The sequence below is a fragment of the Notothenia coriiceps genome, unplaced genomic scaffold (assembly GCF_000735185.1).
Source record: "Notothenia coriiceps isolate Sejong01 unplaced genomic scaffold, NC01 NC01_scaffold00034933, whole genome shotgun sequence".
Lineage (NCBI taxonomy): Eukaryota > Metazoa > Chordata > Actinopteri > Perciformes > Nototheniidae > Notothenia > Notothenia coriiceps.
The window spans coordinates 225469-249116 of record NW_011367634.1 but is presented as its reverse complement, the minus strand read 5'-3'; the positions used below and the strand labels follow the sequence as shown (position 1 = coordinate 249116).

General features: G+C 40.8%; 2 protein-coding genes across 3 annotated transcripts in view; one reads left to right on the top strand and one right to left on the bottom strand.

The window, feature by feature from the left end:
• The first annotated feature begins 596 nt into the window (after nt 1-596).
• LOC104962502 (carbonyl reductase [NADPH] 2) lies at nt 597-4481 on the top strand. Of its 2 annotated transcripts, none has more exons than XM_010790934.1 (8): nt 597-925; nt 1409-1579; nt 2057-2235; nt 2691-2784; nt 2880-2949; nt 3040-3076; nt 3242-3305; nt 3929-4481. In XM_010790934.1, exons 1-8 carry the CDS (start codon nt 884-886, stop codon nt 4085-4087), a joined length of 816 nt encoding a protein of 271 aa, XP_010789236.1. In that variant the 5' UTR covers nt 597-883; the 3' UTR covers nt 4088-4481. The 2 variants fall into 2 exon arrangements, with proteins under 2 accessions (XP_010789236.1, XP_010789237.1); XM_010790935.1 differs by lacking the exon at nt 597-925 and adding an exon at nt 1146-1264.
• Nucleotides 4482-4792: 311 nt separating this feature from the next.
• The window catches only part of LOC104962511 (collagen alpha-1(XXVII) chain B-like), a 19669-nt gene continuing 813 nt past the window's right edge, over nt 4793-23648 (bottom strand). The window contains exons 2-28 of the mRNA XM_010790944.1: nt 22479-22532; nt 22159-22212; nt 20335-20442; nt 20184-20237; nt 19859-19966; nt 19728-19781; nt 18539-18592; nt 17491-17547; nt 17359-17412; nt 17199-17252; nt 17031-17084; nt 16871-16924; nt 16648-16755; nt 15977-16084; nt 14901-15008; nt 14763-14816; nt 11212-11274; nt 10993-11046; nt 10856-10891; nt 10306-10323; nt 10119-10154; nt 8892-8918; nt 8708-8773; nt 7874-8033; nt 7668-7777; nt 6888-7106; nt 4793-5835 (exon numbers count right to left, since the gene is read on the bottom strand). Coding sequence (XP_010789246.1) covers nt 5689-5835; nt 6888-7106; nt 7668-7777; nt 7874-8033; nt 8708-8773; nt 8892-8918; nt 10119-10154; nt 10306-10323; nt 10856-10891; nt 10993-11046; nt 11212-11274; nt 14763-14816; nt 14901-15008; nt 15977-16084; nt 16648-16755; nt 16871-16924; nt 17031-17084; nt 17199-17252; nt 17359-17412; nt 17491-17547; nt 18539-18592; nt 19728-19781; nt 19859-19966; nt 20184-20237; nt 20335-20442; nt 22159-22212; nt 22479-22532 — 2073 coding nt within the window. The 3' untranslated portion in view covers nt 4793-5688. The remainder of the gene's footprint in view (nt 5836-6887; nt 7107-7667; nt 7778-7873; nt 8034-8707; nt 8774-8891; nt 8919-10118; nt 10155-10305; nt 10324-10855; nt 10892-10992; nt 11047-11211; nt 11275-14762; nt 14817-14900; nt 15009-15976; nt 16085-16647; nt 16756-16870; nt 16925-17030; nt 17085-17198; nt 17253-17358; nt 17413-17490; nt 17548-18538; nt 18593-19727; nt 19782-19858; nt 19967-20183; nt 20238-20334; nt 20443-22158; nt 22213-22478; nt 22533-23648) is intronic.

The window sequence follows — 23648 nt, the reverse complement described above, 5'->3', positions numbered from 1 at the left end:
TGGAACACTAGATACATCGACTCAACAACCCAATACATGTAGATAATCCAAATGATGTATAGATGTATTTTTTATTTCAAGAAAACATGAACACCACATCAGGGGTGCGCAGGTACAACAACACAGGAAAAAACAAAAGGGGATTCAACAACAACAAAAAGAGAATTCACACGTTTTTTGTTGCTTTCTTATTCATAACGTATTTTAAAGCGGTGTCACACTGCTGTAGCCTAGCTCTTGGCAGACGTAGAAGAAACATCTGTACAAAAAAAACCTACATCTTTATTTATCCCATCACATAACCATTTACATTTTTAATGTGTCAACTTGGCGACTTTCTTTGTCAAAAGCGACTACTGTCATATCTAACGACTTTTTCTGGTGTTTAAGTATTTTCTGGTGTTTTGGAGATTGACGTGAAAGCATGTAACGTTCTGAAATTACTGTCCTCAACGATCAGCGGATTCTGATTCTTATTCTACATCCACGGTCCCAGCTGCAGTCAGAGCAGAGAGAACAGCAACACGTGACCAAGTCCAGACTGCAAATGAAACGCGCCTGCGCAAAGCTGCCGTTAAGTGTGTCTCTCTGACATAAGCTTAACATTTAGCTACTATAGCTAGTTAGCTCATCATTTCTAAAATCTACGCTCAAAAATACAGGAAGGAGTGGGAAACAAACCCTGAATTCGAAGGCTGGTTGAAGCCATTTATTGGAGATGATACACGGGCATATTGCCTGTATTGTAAGGCTGATTTTTACGCCAAACTTAGTGATGTAAAAAAACACATGAAAACTCAAAAACATACTCAAAAGGCAAAGCCTTATAACAGTTCCACCCAAAGTAAGCTGCAATTAATAAGTACAAAAACTGACTGCAAAAATGGCTGAAGCCTCCACCATGGCCTCAGATGATGCATTCAAAGTAAGTCTGCTTTGATTGATTTGCAGTTGTGTGCATGTATTTCATCATTGTTGTAGTACTGTTATGAAAGTAACTCTTGTTGAATGTTTCATCGTAAGGCTGTTTATCCTAACGTGTATAATAATAATAATATTTTCCCCGTTTTCCTTTTTATTATTGTTCCAAAGCATTCACAATGAACACGTGTGTAAATCATAGGTGTACATGAACTGTCAAACTACGTCATCACTAGTGGACGAGGCATGTATCGGTGACTAGCCGATACAGCAAGTTCACACTTATGGTTCATACAAACAACACAACTCAACAGAAACCATGGCCTCAGATGATGCATTCAAAGTAGGATAAGTCTGCTTTGTTTCATTTGCAGTTGTGCGCGTGTATAATTGTTTTCGCACTGTTATGACAATAACTCTAGTTAAATAATTAATTGTAAGGTATTCTGTGGAAAGTTGCTGGACTGTGTGTTTTTCCGTGATTCAGGTGTCTTCCCTGAGGGGGAAAGTGACCCTGATCACCGGGGCCAGCTCGGGCATCGGGGCCGGGACCAGCGTCCTGTTCGCCAGACTCGGTGCTCTGCTGGCTCTCAACGGCCGCGACATGGACAACCTGAAGAAAATCTCCAAACAATGCACCGACTGTGGAGCTGCCGAGGTAACTCTCATTCTGAACTGTGTGACCTAGAAAAAGTTTAACCAGAGAACAGACATGGGGACATGGTGTCAAACTTCCGTTGAATTTAGAATAAATTGTGAACGGAAAGGTCTGAATGTGAAAAAAAAGATTTGACCATATCTATTGTGATTTTGAAGTTTCCAAGGTATCAAAATGTGGCATTTTGAGTTCTAATGCATTTCTGGATGAGCATATTGTCCTCGAGTATGTTTTAAATGTAGCAATATTAAGAACAACTACCTTAGGGTAAACATCATTTCCATTCATTTTGTGTCAAATTGGCAAAAGCAGCATGGTAGTAAATACTAGTAAGTAGCCTACCTAAGACAATACACACATTTCCATATGTTTTACAGATACAATAACATTATAAACACTCAAACATTGTGACTATCATCCTAAGATTGCTGCCTTAGAACATAATGAAACATTGAGTGTTATTTCATGTGTTATTAGCCCTTGCTTGTCCCTGGAGACCTCACTGATGAAGAGGTGGTGAAGAAGACGGTGGAGCAAACTATCTCTCACTTTGGCCGGCTGGACGTCCTGGTGAACAGCGCTGGGATCCTGGCCATGGGCAGCATCGAGACAACTGACCTGGCTCAGTATGACAGGATCATGAACATCAACGTCAGGTAGGATATCAAACACCTGACATCAGAGAGACATTTTAGTAACGGATATACAGCAGTACAGGGTGTGTAGTAGCTGGATGTCGGCTAAAGTGATGCGTGGATGTGTATCAAAAAGGATTAGTTTCAAATTTTTTAAACACAGAACTCGATATTTTCGGCCAAGAAACACATTTTTGGAGCGGAAAGATAATGGGGAGGTACTTAATGGAAGTAAACAAAAGTGCATAACAACACATTATGACAAAATGCAATACATTTTCAATTCATTGTGTGACCAGCACTGCAATTAAAAATATTTTTCAACACTGATCCCATCACAGATATTCAGATGTTATTGTCCTTTACAGACCATGAAGACAGATGACTAGTAGTACTTACTAACTTGAGATTTAGCAAAAAGTGTATATTTTACATTTTTAGTAAGAATGTCCCCTAACTTTTGACCCATCTTCCAGATCTGTATACCACCTGACTCAGCTTTGTGTGCCCCACCTGATCGAGACCAAAGGCTCCATCGTCAACGTGTCCAGTGTCAATGGGCAGAGATCAGTGAGTATTAAGCAGCTAGCCATGCTTTAAAACTAGTCCCACTGCATATCATGTCTTTATGTTTAGGAGAATTGTGAAACATGTTCTCTTCATAGTTCCCTGGTGTGCTGGCATATTGCATGTCCAAGTCAGCCATTGATCAGTTCACGAGCTGTACAGCGCTTGGTGAGTGAGACGCTTTTTTCTGCTTATATTCTGTGTATTAGCCATTTTAGAATGTCCCAATATAAACATCATGACTCCATTTGATTTCAGAGCTGGCATCAAAGCAAGTCAGAGTGAATTCTGTGTGGTGAGTGAATGCAATTCATCCATAATATTTTGTGCCCTTTTCATATATTGTATACGATATCCTATGCATTTCTGATTTAAAAAGCAGGGATATCACTCATTCTGTCTGAAATCAAATCTGTGATGCACCATGTGTTGTGTCGCTTCTCCTGCGGCATCTCTTCAGCCCCGGTGTGATCATCACTGATGTCCACAAGAGAGCGGGACTGAATGAGGAGCAGTATGCCCAGGTAACACATCTAAACTGAGTGTTTCCTCTACACGTGTTCTTTCAGAGGTTCTGTGTTAGTCTCCATGTTTAGGTCCATCATATCCTAGCATCTGATTAGCACAGAGGACACATTTATAAGTAAGTCTTCACTGAATAGTTTAAAGCATCATTTATTACAAAATTATTCAAATACTAAAATTGAAAACGTTTAAATGCCACAAAGTTTTTTTTCTTCTTCTGCACAGTTGCAGATAAATATTAGGCTACAGTGATATTTTTAGTTAAAATATATTTGTTGAATTTGACTTCAGTGGTGGCTGTATAGGATTAATTTTGATATTTTACATAACTCTAAAACATTGTAAAGTTAAAATGTCTAAACGTATTAAAAAAGTTAAAATACATTCTCCATCTTTTCGCACCCTAAAAGAGACATTTGCTGACAAGTTATATTCATTAAAGGAAGTTGATTCAATTGAAAACTTGTAATCAGATGAAACACTTCAACATAATTTAAGCTGCATTGAAACATCTCAATAGAAGCTTTCATTTAAAAGGAAAGCAGAGAACAGCCCAAATTGTAAATCGATCAGCCATGTATCCCAGTAACACTTAGTGTCTGTCTATCTCTTTCATCACCAGTTTCTAGCGAAGTGTAAGCAGACCCATGCCCTGGGCCGCCCGGGGGAGGTGGAGGAAGTGGCCCACGCCATCGCCTTCCTGGCGTCCGATGCTGCCAGCTTCATCACTGGAGTCAACCTTCCTGTTGACGGGGGCCGCCATGCCATGTGCCCCCGATAGGATCATGCATGTTGAGATACAGCAGTCTGATAATATATTGCTTTCAACCTACAAGTCTGCCTGTGCTTTGTACCAAGAATCCCCGCATTGCCACTAAAACTGATGGAAAAACAAGGCATTACTTCAAGGACACAATGTTTCCCTCTGTTTGCAGAGGCGGCTGCTGTCTGGGTTTGACAGGTCCAGGTGTGAAATGAATAGAAGGAAGCTAAAAAGCACTGCCACAAGTAGGCAGTTTAAATGCATTTTATTCCGTTCCTTTGCTATGAAGCTTTCTTTGACAGAAACAAATGGAAAGCTGCTTATAAACAAATGTTTCAGAATTTTTATTAAATTGCCTGTGGAGTCATTAGACTTCATAAACGCAGCATAAAGTGTGTGTACAGAGCAAACACTGTGTGCCATGGTAGTGTTGTGTATTGTTGGAAATCCTCTGAGTTTATAGATTGGTGGCAACAACCACCATGGCTGCACCTTTGAGTGAGAAATGCATAAACACGTTTGTTAATATCCTACAATAGGATTGTCTCGAACCGGTAATTAGAAAAATGTACAGACCGAACAAATCTTGAAAGCCCCTAATGTGACGTTGATGCCTTGTTTTGAACTGGAAAGCTAATCAGAATTTAAAAAGAATACACTGTAGCTAATAACAAGTGGCATAATTGACAGTTACAAAAACTTAACTTATAGAGTCAGACTCAGTGTCAGACAGTACAAAGAATATTGGAAATATTAAAAATACTACCGTAACAATATAATTTAATGAATTTAGTCTTCCCTTTTTTCTTAAAGCACAAACAAAGCTTTGCTGAAGAGTTTATCACCCGAGTCTCACCTCTGTGTCACCCCAGATTATATCAGGTAACGTCTCGGTTGCCGCGAGACGAGACGCGCAGTTGGAGGTAGCATCAACACACTTTTCTCGCTTCACACTGTGGAAGGCTTCGATCCATTTTGACATGGAGCGCAGCACACAGCAGTTGTTTGTGTGAGGATATTTTTTTAAACGAGGGGTGTCTCAGCACTACAGTTATCAAAAAGACTTACCTGGAGACAGTGTCTGAGGCACGCCGTATACCTGAATGAGTGATGCCCATACTGTATATTCCCAAGGGTGTGGAACAATAACCATTGCACTTTATATTACAATATACAGTACATATACATGTATAAATAATACTTAAACATTACAAAAGGAATCATTGCATCTGTTGTTCAATATTTCTGTACAGATCTCTTAGATATTTTCAAAATCAGGACTCAGGCCGTGAAGAAAATATGATACAACATGGCCTGAGATGACAGCAAGACATATTACCTCCCACCAAAATAGTACATTCAGGTCTTGTATCACAAACAAGTCTCTGAGAAAGAAAGCTTATTGTTTTCCATAGGCTGATTTGTGCTAGAAGTCTCTGCATTTTCAAGGGGCCTTCTAGCTCCGACCCCCCCTCCTGTTTCTGCAGTCCAAGCATATTTTGCGGAGAGAAAGTTGGGGGTCTGTTTTTCCGGGAAACCACAGAAGAAAGATCAGTTTCCCCCCCTCCATCCTCCTCTATGCAGTCTCTCCTTCGAGGAGCTCCCCCCCCCTCATAGCCTCATAAGAAGCACACGGGTCCGACCTCCAGGTGATAGCGAGCGCCGCCATCTGCTGTCGGCAGGTTCAACACGTCCACGATGGGGAGTAAGTTCGGGTCCTGGCTTTGAAAGATAAACTGGGTCTGATGCCAGCGGCCATCTTTGATCTGAAAGTGAGATGTCATTATGTCAGAGTGTAATGATGTGGAAGACAACATAATATTCTTTTGTCACAATGATTTATTAAGACTTTTTTGGTGCAACATCTTTAGCCAAGATTTCTGCATCCAACCCCGATACAATGGGGGTGAATCTGGAATTGTATTTTCTGCAGCAATAAAAAAGAAAGAGAAAAAAAAACAACAGCAAATGTGCCCTTCAACAATTTCCCAGTCACTCTGAATAATCCCCAGGCTTTATTGTGCAACTTTTAGGAAATACTCCCCTCCAAAAACGCTGACATGAGGTCTGCGGTTTAGTCAAAGTATCATGTCAAACAGCCATGTATGGAGCTAGCACAAGAATATGACTAGCAATCTTGGCATACAGGCAGAGAAACAGCTTGTAAGGTTCAATCAAAAGTTGATTCTGAATTGAAATACATCATTGACAGTTGCTGTTTCACAATTGTTTAATTAAGGCACAATCAAATATAAAAATGATGTTTTGGTTTTGTACTGTATTCTGGCCTATTAGACTTTTAGACTTCTTGCCAGAATACACAATGTCTCTATCTAGCTAAGCAAAACAAACATGGACTTAACTCCTCATGAAAACATAAACTGTTTTGTTATATCCAAAAGACCCGTTGTATGAATTAAACAATCAGGAAACATGGTCAGGAGTTTAAGGTGTGCTGGCAGGCAGATTCTGGAGATTCTAGACAGAGCCTAGGCCAGCTGTTTTCCATGGCTTTTAGTCTTTATGCTAAGCTAAGCTAATCGCCCACTCGCAGTGATTAAAGCTCCATACTTAACCGGTTCTCTGTGGCGTTTCTGACTTCTTGAAGTGGCTTCAAGGAGCAGTTTCTCTACATATGGTCCATGTGTTGCTCATATTGTGCACATGTACGCATCTCAGTGAAATAATACATATTCCAGCCGCTGATCTATGGAAACTCAGGACTTTGTTTGACTGATCTGGTATAGAGCTTCTCATCTAACTCTCAGCAAGAATGGCAGAATGTTTATTTTCTCAGAATGTTGAAGTCAGTACTCACCCAGCAGTCGTCCCTGGGTATGAGCGGCTCTAGAAGGTCCCCGGCCTGAATCTTCTCCCCCGTCCAGGCCTTGAAGCTCACAGATCTGGAGGAGGGTTGCAGTGAGGGTCCTGCTGCCCACACAGGAGTGTTCAGGCAGTGGATGGTGATGTGCTGCACCGCCTCGGTGCTCAAGAGGTGGACGAAGTTCATCTGGATACGACCCACTCCTGTCTCCAACTGTAAAGCAAGAATGTATGTCTCTGAAGTAATCATAGTTTGGAAAAACAGGCCCATCTTAAAACAAAAAAATCCTACTATATAATAAAACTACAATTGTGTATTGAATTACAAAACGTTACATCTGGATCACAGATTTTGACCTCATTATCTGATTTGTAAACAGTTTATGCAGACATTGAGTCAGTCGGCATTTATGTGCTGTGATGTTTTATTCAGTTTGAATCTTAGGTAAATCTCAAAATCAAAAACAATAAAAGGAGAGATGAAGTTCCTGGAGGTCAAGTTGCCAGCTGGGCTTATCTTTTAAATAATTCTCTTTTACAAAAGAGCTACAGTGTACATTGTCAGAAAATGACCAGCTGTGCACCTTATTATATCACATTAAACTCTTTGAGAACATTCTCTGTCCACACAAGCATTCATGATTTACATAATCATCCACTTCCTGCATGAAAAGCTCCCAAATTGATCTTGTCTTCATTTACGTAATACACCTTTAATTATACTGGGTGTCATGTTTATCTGAAGCAAATGGCTGAACTCTGAAAGGATCCACACCTTGGACACAGTGACCGGTTTCAGGCAGGTCTGTCCTCCAGCTGTGAAGTTGCACATCACCTCTATAGTGTCCGCAGCGCAGCCCAGGTTGGGGTCGATCCAGTAAGTGCCTGTCAGAGAGCAGCAGAGGAGGAAACAACTTAAATAATGAGAGGAGAATATAAATGTGTGCAGGAATGACTAAGCGGTTTAAAGGGTCCCCTCACCATCGTGCAGCCTCTGCTCACAGTTGTACAGGTCTCTGCAGATGCGTGCTGGGTTGTCCCGGGTCCCCAGAGGGTTCTTCAGACTCTGGATCAGGGTGCTGAGGTGCTGCAGGGTCTTGAAGATCTCTGTGCCCTGGTCTAACATGGGCATCTCCACGCTCTGATTGGATAGAAATATTGGCATAGTTGACATGCGATTTGTAAAACGTTCTTATTCTGTATGAGATCAGACAACCTTTTTTAGCGGTTTAATAATACCCATAAGCAAGGACCACAACTTTGCATTGAAACAGATATAGGCCTATATTACTGATGTATGAACATGTAGTTATGTTACTGAACACTTGTGTTATTATTGAAAGTAAATACATTTTTTTATTGATTTAACATTACAATAGCATCAGAAATGCTGAATACAAATATAAGGTTTCTGTTTTGAATTAATAGAATAAATGTATCAATAAGATAATACACATGAGAACACAGCCATAGCATTGATTCTCTGTCAAAATCAGCATGGGAGGCGTAGATACAGCTGCGTACATGCAGAATCTGGATTCTCTCAGATACAGATTTCGGATTCAGCCTCTTTATTTTTTACCATCTTGCGATTTGTTGTGAGGTTATTGATTAACATTGACGTGAGGTACATGTCAAATTGAATTTCAGCAGGGAGTGGCTGACCATTGTTTTGTTTTGTTTTGAGAAAATACACAGACACAACTCAGGCTTTACTAAAAAAAATATAATCTTCAGACACCAAAAGTTACACCCATTAGGGCCCCAACGATCAAAAGTGATTATTTGCAATGAGCCGTTTTCCTCAGAACTAACCTCTGGCCTCAGTGCAGCATGGGAATCGATGATGACTTGAAAGGTGGCACCGAGAGCCTCATTTCTCTACCAAAGAAGACAGCAAGGCAATAAGGTTACCGCAACATTTTTACTCTTCAGTTTGTTCCATAACATTTCATTATTCCCCAAACCCTGGCTCGACTATAAAGAGAAACATACTTACAAGTAAATGGGCAGAGCTTGGAAGACCCTGTAAACAAAGAGTTTATTGGTTATGTTTTACGCACCAAGAAAACTGAGACTTTTGTGTTGGCACTTTTAGCAACAGCCACACAGTGCATTTCTGTTCACAAAACAGTTCTGTAAATCCTGTTGGTGGTAGGTTCTGCCACACTAATCAAATATGGAGATATTCACAGGAAATGAGGCATGAATGCACAGGAAATGAGGCATGTCAAATGCAGAGAGGAAAAGCCGCTGGCTAACATCTTTTTGAATCAGCTCACAGTGGAAAACGAGCAGGTCTGTAACTAGTTAGATTTGATTATGTGCATGCACGTCCTTTGCATATCATCCAATCCACTTCACATTTGGCGGGTGCATTGCTGTGGACCCAAGGGGGTACTTTGTTAAAGTTATTGCAACTTTTGAAATGGAGCACGTTCAATATTAATAAACTTTGAGATTGGGGGGGCCTCGGGGCTCTGTGGAGTCGTGCATGTCATCAGTAGCAGACCAAATCTCATTGCCTGCAGTTCACATATGAAGCTAAATGCTAAATAACTAAAGTGAATGGCCAAATTCTTTAATTTATAACCACGGTGATGATGTCGAAGCAATCGACCAATATGCCTATTTGGAAATGTATCTTCCATGTGTATTACGTCAGTGCTATCAATAGGATCATAACCAAACTTTGGTCATGTCTCACTGGTGTTTCTCAGTTGCTGCGATTTTGGTGTGTAATCCCAACTCCTCATGTCATGGCAGGTCAGGACTGAGGAACATGTTTTGTACGGTTACTGCATTATTTTCCCAATAACATAACTTGGCTCACAGTTTAACTACAGTTTTAATGCAGACATTACTTTCTCCTTCTCAAATAATTTCCCAGCAGGCTAGATTCTGCACCCACAGCCAAGTCGTTTTCAATTTGATTTAGGGATCTGAATGATGAAAACACCGTTTTTTTTGCATTTGTACATTTTGACTTAAATGAATACACAGTAGAGTCAAACCATGTCTGTTCAGCGCACTCTAACAGACTGATAATCAATCAGTGGGCACCAGTCTTTTCCCCTCTGCTCTCCTTGATCTTGATTTTTAGAAACATGTTTTAAAAAATACTATTAACTGAGAATAACTTTATTCTTTCTCCACGTTCAGACATTAAAATCTAGACCAGATTACGATGAATGAAAGTGTGATGTATACAGAATGTAACACTTACTGGTGGTCCGGGTGGTCCACGAGGGCCAGCAAATCCCTGAAAAATGGCATCACCACGTTAGCCTTAAAATGATTAACAAGTTTGCCTTTATTGAAGATGATAAAGTGGTTCATTTGTTTCTTCTTCTCAGCCCCCGAGCCTGTGCAAAGAATAGAGATTAAGCTACAAAATGTGAATTATTACTCACCCCTGGTCCTTGCAACCCCTGTTAGAGATGAAAGGAAAAATGTAATCAATGTCAGAGGACAATCCTGCAATAATAGAATAATATACGGTGTTCTCTCAAACTCATTCTATCATGCACAGTGTTACGCCATCTTTGTGCTACCAATTCAATACACAGTCTTTACCTATTGTGTGTTGAAATGCCCTCTTGCTTTTCTTTGCAGAACTACACTCAGGAATCCTATTTCTACACAGTAAATCCTATTTTCACGCAGCAAACTCATACGTAGATGTTGTTGTTTTGGGAGTGAGCTTGTGAAATCTGCCTGTGTATGAGCGCTCAACAAACACACAAAAAGAAGCCTGAGATGAGCATGCAGCCCACATTTATCACCCTGACAGGAATTCCACAGCAGCTAAGTGTCACTGTGAGTGTAGCAACAAACAGTGAAGTACAATAGGAAATGAAAAGTGCTGAGGGGCAAAGGAGTGGCGTGCCGTCTCCATACTAAGTATCCTATCCTGTGCTCACGGTACAGACAAAAAGGATTCATCAAAAAGGCACCACGCACCGTCTCCCCCCGACTTCCTTTGTCACCCTTGGGTCCCTGATGGAGAGAAAGGAGACAGAGGATCACTCCATCACTGCCAAAACGCAGCGAGAAGTCACATAAAGCTTGGCAGATAGGATGAGATATGAGGTACATACAGGATGACCGCTGGGGCCAATGATGCCAACGGGGCCCAGAGCTCCCTCCATACCCTGGGAAGCAGAGCCATGTTAGAGACTGACGACACGTATGATGGAGCATTAGGCGGAGCTCTGCTTATTTTTCATGGCAAGTGTGCAATTTGTGAGAGTTCAGAGCACTGGAATTGGCTGAAATGTTGCGGAGAGTTACCAAACTAACATTAATCTTCATCTTACCAACAAACCACGCGGGCCTTTTGGTCCCTGTATCCCCGCGGGGCCAATGTAGCCCAAAGGTCCCTGGAAAGACAAATAGCTGTTATTTATAGAAGTGGATCAGATGCGGTAGGTTTAAAGGTTGAACCAATATTGAATAATCGATAAACTTTGTTGACCTTTATTGGCAACAAGTTGGATTCATACATTGATAAATGTCTCTCTGTATAGCTAGTGCAGTGGTTCTCAAACTTTTTCTGTCAGGCCCCCCCTTTGGAGAAAAAAAAAAGTCGGGCCCCCCCAACACAAATAGTCAGGCTCAGTGGCGGCGCCAGAGATTCTATTTTGGGGGTGCTGTGGGGTAGCTTGACGTTTCATAGAGGGTGCTCAAACATTTAGGGTTTCCCATTAATGTACTGGTCGCTACAGTGGAATGTTCTACTGTAACAATCCCCACACACACACACACAGTGTACCCGCGACTGTTACAATGAAGGCTCGATAATCAGCTCACGGCATATAGGTGTAAGCAGGGGTAAAGTGTTATTTTTATAGGTGGTGTGTGGACCTCACATAGGGAGGTCAGGGGGCAAGCTCCCCTGGGAAGATTTTTAAATATTGAAGTTAAAAGCATCAATCTGGTGCACTTTGAGAGCAACATGAAGAGATCTATGGATACATCTCTCAACACCCATTTCTTTATGGATATTTTACATATCACTCCCCTTTTAAACTTTATTTTAATGTCATATAGTATTTCATACCTGTTTTTAATTTATTCTCTTATTTTTTTATAACTATAATGATCATATAAACGTGGGGCCTCGGAAATAATTGTTTACATTAATGGTGACCAAAACGTTTGAGACCCACTGAGATAACACTGAGAGTCCTTTAGCTCACTGAGTCTCTCATTCTGACAGGAGAGGACTCTCCTCCACTTTGTTGTTGAAAAAGCTCCTTATATCCGTTAGCGTAGCTCGCTAGCACCAGAAGCTAACAACAACGATCTCCGGTACCGGTGCGCTCTCACTCGCGCACGCACACAAAATGGCTCGTTCCACACACACACACAGAGCCAAACTTTAATGAAACACAGAGACCCAGACGTAATAGTACTGTATAATATTATTTTCGAATCAATAATTTTTAAAACATTTTTTTTTTTATTTTTTTTTTTATAACCATTTTTCCTCCTGGTCTCTCGCGCCCCCCCTGTCATGCCTCTGCGCCCCCCTGGGGGGGCGCGCCCCCCACTTTGAGAACCACTGAGCTAGTGGCACCATGTTGAATGGTAAAACAGCAGAGACGTCTACTGTTCCTCTAATGGTGACTAAGCGGTGGCTCTGAGAACAACTGCAAACTTTACTAAATGCTAATGCTAATTGTCACAGTGCATTTTTGGGGGGAGTAAACAGAAAGTAAATGTAAATTAGTATTACAAATAAATAAAATACTTTGATAGACGCTGGTCAAAATCCAACTTAGGACTGCCAAATAAACATTTTTTTGTTTTTTAGGTTTTTCTGCTGTTATGCATCTGTAAAACATTTACTATTTATTTGTAATAGCTGTGCACTTCATTTCCTGTGTGTGTCACATTGTGATTATGAGCACACTCAAAGAATACGTCGGTGTAGAATGTATACAGACTGTTAATCTATTTTCTTGTCACTTTTCAGGTGTGAAAAGATTGCAATGTAAGGAGAACACATTTAGAATAGAATTGGGACACAGAATAACATTGTACATAAAATGTATATTATATTTTTTTCCGCAAGACTGGGCCTATTATAATTATTGATCGATATAAGGACATTTCTATTATTCATTTCCATTTTGCAAAAGGATTTATAAAAAAAAACGTAATAGGAAGTCGATGTACCTCACATACTGAAAGAACGTGCTCACTTATTAGAGGAACATTTGTTGCAACACCAACAGATTTGTGCTCAGTAAATTACTTAATCAATAAACAAGTCTCTTATTAATTGGCTTATCCTTTCAGTACTCCATGCTTGGTTTAAGGTGAGGTTGTAGCTATTTAACAAAAGACAGATCATTTAGTTTGCTCTGAGCCAGACTGAGCCTGTTAACTCTCAGGAGGGGGAACTGACACTTATTCATCCGTCTTCTCCTCCTCAAATGTTCCCTGTTCTATGAGCGCTGTAAAAACCAATCCTTAACATTGAGTTCAGGAGCTGTGTGTGATGTAACATCTTTACAAACTACCAAACAGCAACTTCACTGCTTTAAAGGTCCCATGTCCTGGCCATTTCTACTGATCATAATTCCGTCTGCGAGACAGAGAGACACAGCGAAACCCAGCCCGAAACCAGCCTGAAACCAGCCTGAGCACACACACACCCGCAGTGTAACGGCTCCGCGGATTGGTCCAAATGGCTGGTTGCGGGCTGGGTTTCGCTGTGTCTCGCTGTCTCGCAGACGGCCACTGGGCTCACAGGGAGGGGGGGGGGCAGGAGCTCCAACAAGCCGTTTAGGACAGAGAGTGAATACACATACTATACAGAGATGCTGTATGAGAAACCAATGTGATTTTGGAAAATTGCACAATATAAATCTATTCTAGTATACAGTACCACGTTACGCCACTATACCCAAATACGTCACTCTACCCAGGAAGAAAAAGAGAAATCTCCAACGAGGCTTTCTGGGGCAGCATAGACAGGTCTTTTCTGTGTTAGAGTTTTACTCGCTACAGGGTGTACTTTGAGGGTTTGTGACTCTGCAGACCGTTTACATGCATAAACAGCTTCATAACACACAAGGGGACGGGTAATGACTGGAAAAGCATGACATGGGACCTGTAAGATACATGTGCTATAGGTTTAAAAGTGCTGTAAAACACGGTTTGCAGTATTTTTTATCTTAATAGAACATTTTCAAAAGAAAAAAAAGATGAATGCAATAATTGAAAGTGGTAAATGGTAAAGTTTTACAAGAAACTTGTGTTAATAACGTAACCTCTCCCCTCATCTACAAAGAGGTAAATGTTGTTGCTGTTCGATAATTGAGCATGACTCCAGGACTTGAGATGTTGAAACACTTTGTTTCAGAGTCTGCACTTTTGTCTGATGACTTTCCTCTAATTATCCCTCCTCATTGATTCTGAGTAATAACAGTTACTATAAACTTAGCACTAACACAAAGCTCATCTGCTTCACACTGCGGTTCAACTCCCACAGTAGGGAAGACATCACCCTCTGGGTTTTAAATGAAAGAATGAGACTCCAGGAAAGCCTGTTCGGTTTCTTCAGCTGGCAATAATCTATAGTGCAGCAGTGTTGTAAGTAAAGCAGACTCGCAGTGTAGCAGATGTTATCCTGGGGCATGTTATAGTAATACATAACAGCTTTCATATCAATTTTTACTGAAGACAATATAACTTAATGTACCTCCAGACAATTTTGAGGTTCAAACTTCACAAAAACACTGCACAAAGATGAGTTGGAGTCAGAAATGACTTTTTGGTCATTTTACTGCCTCAGAGACATATCATCTGCACAGCCAATAAGATGTGGAACTAAAACTTTATAGGTCGCTTGGCATACCTTTGGTCCAAAAAGACCGAACACCCCTGGAAATCCTCGTTGAGCCGTATCCCCCTTAGAGAAGAGAAGTATGGTTATCTTCATCACTGAACAAGCTAAAAGGTTGTTCTCTGAGTAAATAGATAACTCAGTGCTCACAGGTTGTCCTTTAGGTCCCTGCTCTCCTTGTTTTCCTGGCAGCCCCATCCCGCCGACAGAGCCTTGTTTTCCTGATGCACCAGTATGGCCCGGAAGACCCCTCTCACCCTGAAGATCAAACATAAACACATAAACACATGCACTTCCTCACGTACCAAATAACCTCTGAAAGGACAAATCAGTATAAGTGCTGCAACAAGCTCAAGATCCCTCACTGACTTCCCACCAATGGACACATTTACTGTCAACCGTGTGCTGGTGCCTTTCCACTACTATGGTGAAAAAACAGTTTTGAAAGTTCAACCAGGGAATGAAAATAGCAGCGGCCAAATCCAGGGTAAACGTTGGCTATGGCTGCATTTATGTCTGGTGTTCTCTATATATATTGTATTTTAAATATAATTCTCAATGAAAAATGGTCAGGGATTCAGTTGTATGAATAACATTATATACTGCCTGGTACAACAAAGTACGCAGTGTTTATAATTCTAAAACTCTCTTTATAGATTTCAAATGTATCAGATAGAAATATTGTGTGGCTCCGAAAAACACAGTGGCAGAAAAAGAAATATCCGACCCTGACAGTTTACTTCATAACAAACAAATAAATGTTTGCATTGGATCTCTATCTTATGACTAAATATGAATGCAACTTTATCCCCTAACCATGTGTATACAGGGAACTGCATTATACTAACTAATAAAGCCTCACTGTGTTTCTCATAGTTATGTATAAGTGAATTTATGTAATATTGGCAAAGCAATGAAAATCTGGATCGATCCAACTCATTCATATTTGCAACTCTAACTTCCTAGCAGTGGTGCAGTGAAAATGAGCTCTTTAGAGAAATGGTGTGAAGACTTGCAGAGTTTGGCATTTGAGATAAGAGAACACTCACTGGGAGGCAACCCTGGCAGATTTAAGCTGAGTTGGCAATTCCCACTTGATACTGGCAATACATTGGTGATCTTTAAAAACACGTTTGGTTGTAGCTTAACATTAACTTCTCTGTTAAGAAGATCAAACTTTAGCTCCTAGCTAACACTAGAACAGATGTTCCACACATAATTCTCACCTTTGGTCCAAAGGAGCCTTGACTTCCAGGAAGCCCCGTCACACCAGTTGGCCCCCACTGCCCAGATTTCCCAGGTAAGCCCACTTCTCCATCTTCTCCTTGCTCCCCCTGAAGACAGAAAATGGTTGGTGGGAAATAATGAGAGCTGGGCTACAGTTGATCTTGTTTTATGCTTAAGAAGGTTTTCAATTCAGATGGATCTAAGTGGCATCCATGATGAAAAGCTGTCAAAGTCTCTGAATGCTAAGGAAGGCTGCTTTAATGCCACATTTATATCCAAGGGAAAGGAGATAATGCTGTCCCTCAATAAAGCAACGAACCATTTAGCCATCATTTACATCAGCTGTTCAATTGTTCTCTATGGATCAATGGAAAACGTTATTATGTGGTTCCATTTAAGACTAACTTGAACGTGTGATAAATGAAGTTGCTTTAAGAATAAATCATCCGCCATCAGATAGTGTGATAAGTGCAAGCAGATTCTCTGAGCACAGTGGTTGTCTTTTCCTATGTCCTTAAGAATTCTCCTTCACATCTTTCCTTGACTTCATGACAATTTCCGAAAAAAATTCAATGAGTGGTGGTTAGGACATAAGACGTAATATTTTTGACTATTTTCCAAAGTCCTTCTTTAGTTAAACAGAAAGGTGCACCACTGACAGTATCCTCACCTTGACTGCTTTAGGTCCATCTTTACCAGAAAGTCCATCCATGCCAGACGGGCCCTCAAGTCCTTCCCTGCCCTCAACTCCCCGTGGGCCATCAGGACCCTCTGGACCCTTAGAAAAGACATGTGGAAATGTAAAAGCCTGCATTGCTTTTAAATAGTATCATATAGCTCATCTGTGAATTATGCCGGATTATATAGTAGGACCAGAAATACATCAAACTCACGGGTGGTCCTTTGGTCCCAGATGCTCCTCTGGCTCCTGATTTTCCTTCCTGACCCTGGAGCATAACGAGAGTTTGGATTACAGTCCAATCGTGTTGCATGAAGTCATTGAGTTTTTCGAATACAAATAAAAAATCAAGCCACTGTCATGTATGTCCTTACTTGGTCACCTTTGGATCCTTTCAGCCCTGGCAGTCCTCTTGGCCCAGGATGTCCCTGAAATGATCATTTCTGTTTGATTTGAATTACACTGATTGCTTTCGAACAAGTTTACACAATGTCTATATGTCGGGGTTTTTACATTTTCAGAGACATAAATAAGATACTTACAGGAAGCCCTGGGGCACCAGCTGCACCTCTCTTTCCATCAACACCAATTTGACCCTGGAAAACATACGTTTCTGCATTTCAATGCACAGACAGTCACTTATTTGACATTATACCCAAAGACAAATCAAAAGAGGTGTCAATCTTTCTTTATTTCACCCACAATGTGCCCGGGGTCCCCTGGCTCTCCTCTCTCTCCTCTGTTTCCATGAGGACCCTGGGTGTACATGGAGACTAATTAATTAAACAATCCAGAGCAACACAAACAAAGGACACATAAACAACAGGTACTCACTCTGTCACCTTGGGGACCTGGAAGACCCTCTGCCTTGCTGTCGTCTCCCTGTTCACCCTAAACCAGCAATATGGACACGGACAAACAACCGCAATCAACCGAATTTCCCTTCAAACCAAACAGTGTGTGCAAAATCAATACATGTTTTCTTTGAAAGAATACAACAATGGAAACACATTGCCTGCTTAAATGAATGGCAAATCATTACATGCGCTATTACCCACAATTTCACATAAATGAAGCCAATGACTCTTCCAGGGTCTTTATTCATTAAACAATAACCGCGGATGTGTGTTAGTGTTGATGGTCATATGTTGAGCATGTGTCGAAGGAAAAAAAGAACTGCAGAGCCCATCAGGCATCCTAAAGAAGGAAAATAATTAGTGATGGCCAGGGGCCGAGCAAAACGTACAAGTCTAATATGAGTGCGTTTAATAAAACTGATCTGTATTTTATCTGCAGCAAGTTTCATTGCCAGGGCTACCTGGCTTTTATAATTGACAATCGTACATTTTGCAACAACCCATTTGATAGTGTGATATTGATTTAATTACAAGCGCAGCCATTATTTTATTATGCCCACCTATTTTATATTGGCAAAGAGAATATAACGAATATCCACATCCAGATGGCACCTGCCCAGGGACTAAAAATAAAATGCAAATTAGCATCTCACTAAACTCTAACGCTGTGTGCTCCTTTGTGTGCTGCTCCTGTCAAATAAACACAAATTATAATGCTAATGTCTCCAAAATCATGAGCAGACCAGGTGCTTGTCTAATTATATACATTTGACAGCACTGAGTTAATCGGATGCGTCCTAGATCAGATCATTGATCAAATTAGAGAGGACTTTTGGAATATTGCAAGGACATGAGAGACAGAGGAAGCACTGATTAGGGACAACTGAAGTACCAATGCATTCAAAAGAGCTGACCACTCAAAGACAACGACCTGCTTGACTTGTTGAGTAACGCAACCATTACAGGACTCCAGAGCTCATTAGACACAATCACAGTGCAGACGGCAAATAAGTGTGGTTTAGTACCTTTTCACCTTTTGGTCCAGGAGGTCCCAGATGGCCCGGCAGTCCCATGTGACCCTATGACAAGAAAAATAGTTTGTGACTGTCACCTACCAACCTTCACTCCCAATGTACTGTGTGAAATATTATGTTCATGATGTAGAGAAGCAGAAGGAGGCGAGGTCGAGATTATGTAAAATGAGAACTCAACAAGGTGATCACTTCATCTTAGGTCGCCATGAGGAATGCATTCTTTCTGATTCATTAGCCGAGTCAAGGTTATGAGTGTTAAATACGCTGGTCTTAAAGGACGCATTGCTTATTCTGGATTTACTATGTGCCAACAGAGGTAATGACCAGGAATCGTGCTCATTTCACCTGGTTGTCTCGTCAAGAAAGATTGAGAAAGTTAGTGGTATAAAAAACACCTTATATGAAAAGAAGCTCCTCCACCCCGTTGTTGAACTAGCAAGCATGAAATGTTTTCATAGTTTGAAAATGGAAGATGAATACATTTAGCTAGCTGCAAGGAAACATTCTAGAAAGGGAAACAACTTTTTGCAATTCTTTTTTTATTTGCTTGTATTTATGTATGTATTTACTTTCTGCCCTCTTGTGGTCAACTTTAAGAAAACCTTCAGTCATGGCTGTAAATAGACCAGTGATATGACTTTAGCATACAATTAAGAGAAAAATACAGATCCGAGCTGCAGATTCCCGACTGTGTAATGGAGAGGGAGAACGAAACTAAAGAGATTCGGCCTGTGATTCATCAACACCAAAACAATACAAGCGCAGTATCTACTCGCACGTCAATACTATCATTCAATATTATTCTGTGAGAAATATACACTGAGATAAAACCCCTGGAAAAAATCAATTCAGGCTTTTTGATTGTTAGGGGAAAACTGGATAGCATTTGATTGTGAAAAATGTAGAAAATATCCAGAGATATCCACACACTGAACGGACCCAAGGCAGGCTTACTGTTTAAACATTAATCAGGTAAGGTACCTGTCAACAAGGCAAACAACTTGTTTTTCCTGTTTACCCACACACTTGATATAATATTGTGTATATTCTAGCCATTTACATAAAACAAGGTTTTTTCCAGAGGATTTATAATGTAGGTTTTTAACTAATTTAATGAATTGACGACAGACGAATGACTACCATCCTGCAATATAAATAGTTATTCCATCACTGTGCTTACCTCGTAACCAGATATGCCGGTTTCTCCTTGTTGGCCCATTCTCCCCGGAGCACCCTGGGGAAATATATTTATTTAGCACACATCCACAACACAACAAAGCGTGTCCTTCAAAGCGCCTGGAGATGTCTTACCACTGGCCCGATGGTTCCTCTCGCTCCCTTCTGTCCGACAAAGCCCACCTCTCCCTGCTCGCCCGTTGGGCCGCTCTCCCCCAGGTGACCTTGGTGACCCTTGCTCCCCTGGAGAGAGGCCATCATTGAGCAGGTATGCACAGAGTACAAACTTCCCCGAACAGGTTCGACAATTCAAACATTTAATACTGAGAGTCTGTTTGACATGCTTAGGGAGGTCACTGACCTGTTACCATGTGTTTAACACTACAGCAGAGAGCTATTCAACCGCTTGTGCTAGTGAATGAAAGGTGTTTTAAAGCCCAAGGCAGGGAGACTGACAAACCTTTTCTCCTGGCTTTCCTCTTTCACCAATTTTGCCCGGTTTACCCTCCTGACCCTGGTAGAGAAAAATCGAACGGGTTGTGAGTGGACAAAAAGAGCCGTCTTTTCATGGGAATTGAATGAAATATGGAGTTGGCTGCTGAGACGCTCACCCTTACACCGACCAATCCGGGAGGCCCAGGGGTTCCTTGCTTTCCTTTCAGACCGATTTCACCCCTGTCTCCTTCAGCGCCTTCTTGACCAGCATCCCCTTTATCTCCCTGAGGAGAGTTATACAAGGCCAATGAAAAGCTTTTCAGTTAAAGAAGTCAGGATATGCCCAATGTAGTTAGACTATGTGAATAAAATATTCAGAAAGGAAAAGTTCGTATTCATTTTCTAGAACATTTTTGACAGTTGAACTTAAATTAATAAATACATTAATGCAAAAACTACCTTCACTTAATTAAATATGTCAATGAAAGGTCTGTCAGTGCTTACAGGTTTTCATGATATTCAACATAATGAGCAGACCAAATGTCTGTAGAAAGGCCATTGCAAAGCCTGGGGGGGGCACAACAACACAAGCAACAAAGCTCTGTTACCTCTATTCTTGAAAATGACAGCTGACTAATCAGTAAGGCCTTATCCCATTGATTGCACTCTACCTGTCTTTAGTGTAAGGAGTCTGGGAGCATTGCAAATTATAAATTAAATCTCAAATATTATTCAGACTAGCAGACTATTCAGACTGACTAACAAAGCCCTCATAGCGGACAGGCAGTTTTGTAGACGGCTATAAAGTCGAACCGACTAAGACCAGTTTCAAAGAAACACACAGCAAGGGCTGGCTGTGTTACAATTTTTAAGAAACAAAACTAGAAAAGGATAATGTTCGGTTCCAAATATGTGAATAAAAAATAAGATTGGGCAAAGAACTGAGCCTTTCTTCAACATGGATACATGGATAAAAGGAGTGCAAGAGAAGAACATTTCATACGGAAACTGAGAAACACCTGTGGGGTAGACAGGATAAAAAAACCAGAGCCATGAGGTCCAGCCTAATGAATATTCAAGTGGACAGCATGAAGTCTACCACACACTGACAAACATGTAGTTTGATCTTCAGTCAAGATATGGGTTTAGTTTTTACTTCAATTCTCAGTAGCTTCCGCTGTATTTCAATCCTGTATCCACCTTGTAAAACTCATTGTTTTCCCTCCCAATTGCTAGCTTTCTTTAGCCAACCATTGATCAATCTAATGGAGATTTAGTAGGATACCAATATGGCTCTCCCAACATTGGAAAACAAAAATATGTACCACACACTGCTGAAACAAAATATGTCAACATCCTCAATTTCTTTGCAGAAAAGTAATATGACAATTAATAATGGCAATGTGCTGATTTTCAGTCTCTTAACAGTTGACGGTAAAAACTGCAAACCCCTGTTGATCTGCTGTTTTCCACCCAGGGGCTGCACTGTGTCCAAGAATCCCTCAAAGTAGTTTACTTTTAGCAAAACAGATTCTCAGGTTAAATGTATTCTTATCCTCAGTCTTCTCTGTACTCACATTTTACCACCTTCTCTAAGCCAAACATTGTTTGTGGGTCCGTCAGAGATACTTGCAGCAGCGAGGCTCTGCTGAATAGACAAGCTTTTATTGCTTTCCATCTTTTTTTTTTCTTTCGGTCACAATACTTGCCAGACTTAAAATAGCCCCGCTATCTGTTTTCAATATGCGTCAACACAATGCAGCTCCAACTGTACACAGGCCATTATTTCACAAACAATAGTAGACTTGCCCTAATTAGAATAAGCTGCTACAGTAAAGCGGAGAGGTTCCTGGGTTCACAGACAAATGGGAATCAGGAAAGAATTCTGTGTTGCAGTTATTGACAACAATTTGATTACCGGCCGGGGCAATGTTTTTCCATTTACTGTGGGCCTTTAAATCATTTTTTAGGTCACAGTATGTCTTTTATTTTGAACTTGCCTTGGCTCCATCGGTTCCACTTGGTCCAGCCTCCCCGTCAATGCCTTGCTCACCCTGACAGACACATTATAAAAACATTATGGTTGCAGTATGTTTTATTGTCACCAGGACAGTGAATTCTGGAAGCAGAGACACAAGCCAATGTCACAAGCCAATGTTGGCTGTGTTTGAGTACATATTGAAAACAAATGTATCACTTGCTTTAGTCTACACCTCAAGTGATGCGTCTCCTTTTTAATATGCTGCTGTTTTGCCTAAATACATCCAGGGCACTTTAACTCATTATGACTTTTCAAAAGTAAAGAAAACAGGATACTCACTCTCTGGCCAATCAGACCCTGCTCCCCGATGTTGCCGTGGAGACCGACGGCTCCCTGTCAGGAGAAAAAGCATGATGGGTACCTCATCAGGGATGTGTTGTGTCTCTTGATGTATGAATCCTTTGGCATCCCAAAAAACAAGCAAGAAGACTTCAGATCTACTATAAAAAACTTAGATTGGGAAGATCTAGTACTTGAAAATGATTTAGAAGTAACCAGTCAAAACTTTACGGGAAAACTACAGGCCACAATCAATGAATTTTCAATCATGATAAAACATAAAAATAAGAAACAGACTCCCCCCTGGTTGAACGGACATGTCGGAAATGTAATGAAACAGCGGGACAGTGCCTTAAAAACTGCCATAAAATAAAAGATGTCCCATGATAAACATATATTTGCAGGGCTAAGAAACAAGGCAACAAGGGAACTGAGAAAAGCAAAAGCAGACTTCTTCATCACAATGATTGAAAATGCTCAGTGCAACTCAAAAGCTATATGGAGCCAAATAAAAAAATGAACTGGTCAAAACACTACCACAGCCAAGCCAATTGAATTGAGGGCACAACTCTGCAATGCCCAGCTGATGTGGCAACTACACTCAATTATTATTTTTGTTGAGTCAGTGGCTACCATAGCCAGTAGCTTCATAGCTCAGGAAGTTAATGCACTCCAGACTGTCAACACTAGCGAACCAGCAGCTGTTCTAAAGTCAGTGTCTGAGACAGAGGTTGCAGAAGTAATTGCCAATCTGAAATCCTCAAGGGCTAAGGATATCTACGGTATGGACACATTCATGCTGAAAGACATTAACTCCTCATATGTTAAGCCACTAACGCATATCATTAATATCGCGATCAATCAAGGGAGTTTTCTTTAACGATTTGAGTCAAATTAAAACTATCAGTAATTTGCTTAAAGAGCATCTTGCAGTTTTTGTTTTTTTTCTTTCTCGCGTCTCCCTTCCGGTACACAGCACCGTAGTGTGGAGTTGCATTAGGTAACGCGAGATACGGCTGATACTTGCGCATTAGTTTCTGTTATGGACCAGTATCAACAGTCCTGCCAGTAACGTTACTATATTATCAATGCTACTTTAGTTATAGCCTGATATATGATAGCTAACTTCACAATGTTGTGATGTGACGTTAGCTAACTGCCAAGGCACAC

Excerpts from the sequence above, each read along its gene's own strand:
- LOC104962502 (XM_010790934.1), top strand. The coding sequence starts at position 884 with ATGGCTGAAGCCTCCACCATGGCCTCAGATGATGCATTCAAA. Across the intron at positions 926-1,408 it reads CCTCAGATGATGCATTCAAA|GTGTCTTCCCTGAGGGGGAA; the intron begins GTAAGTCTGCTT and ends TCCGTGATTCAG. Across the intron at positions 3,306-3,928 it reads ATGAGGAGCAGTATGCCCAG|TTTCTAGCGAAGTGTAAGCA; the intron begins GTAACACATCTA and ends TTTCATCACCAG.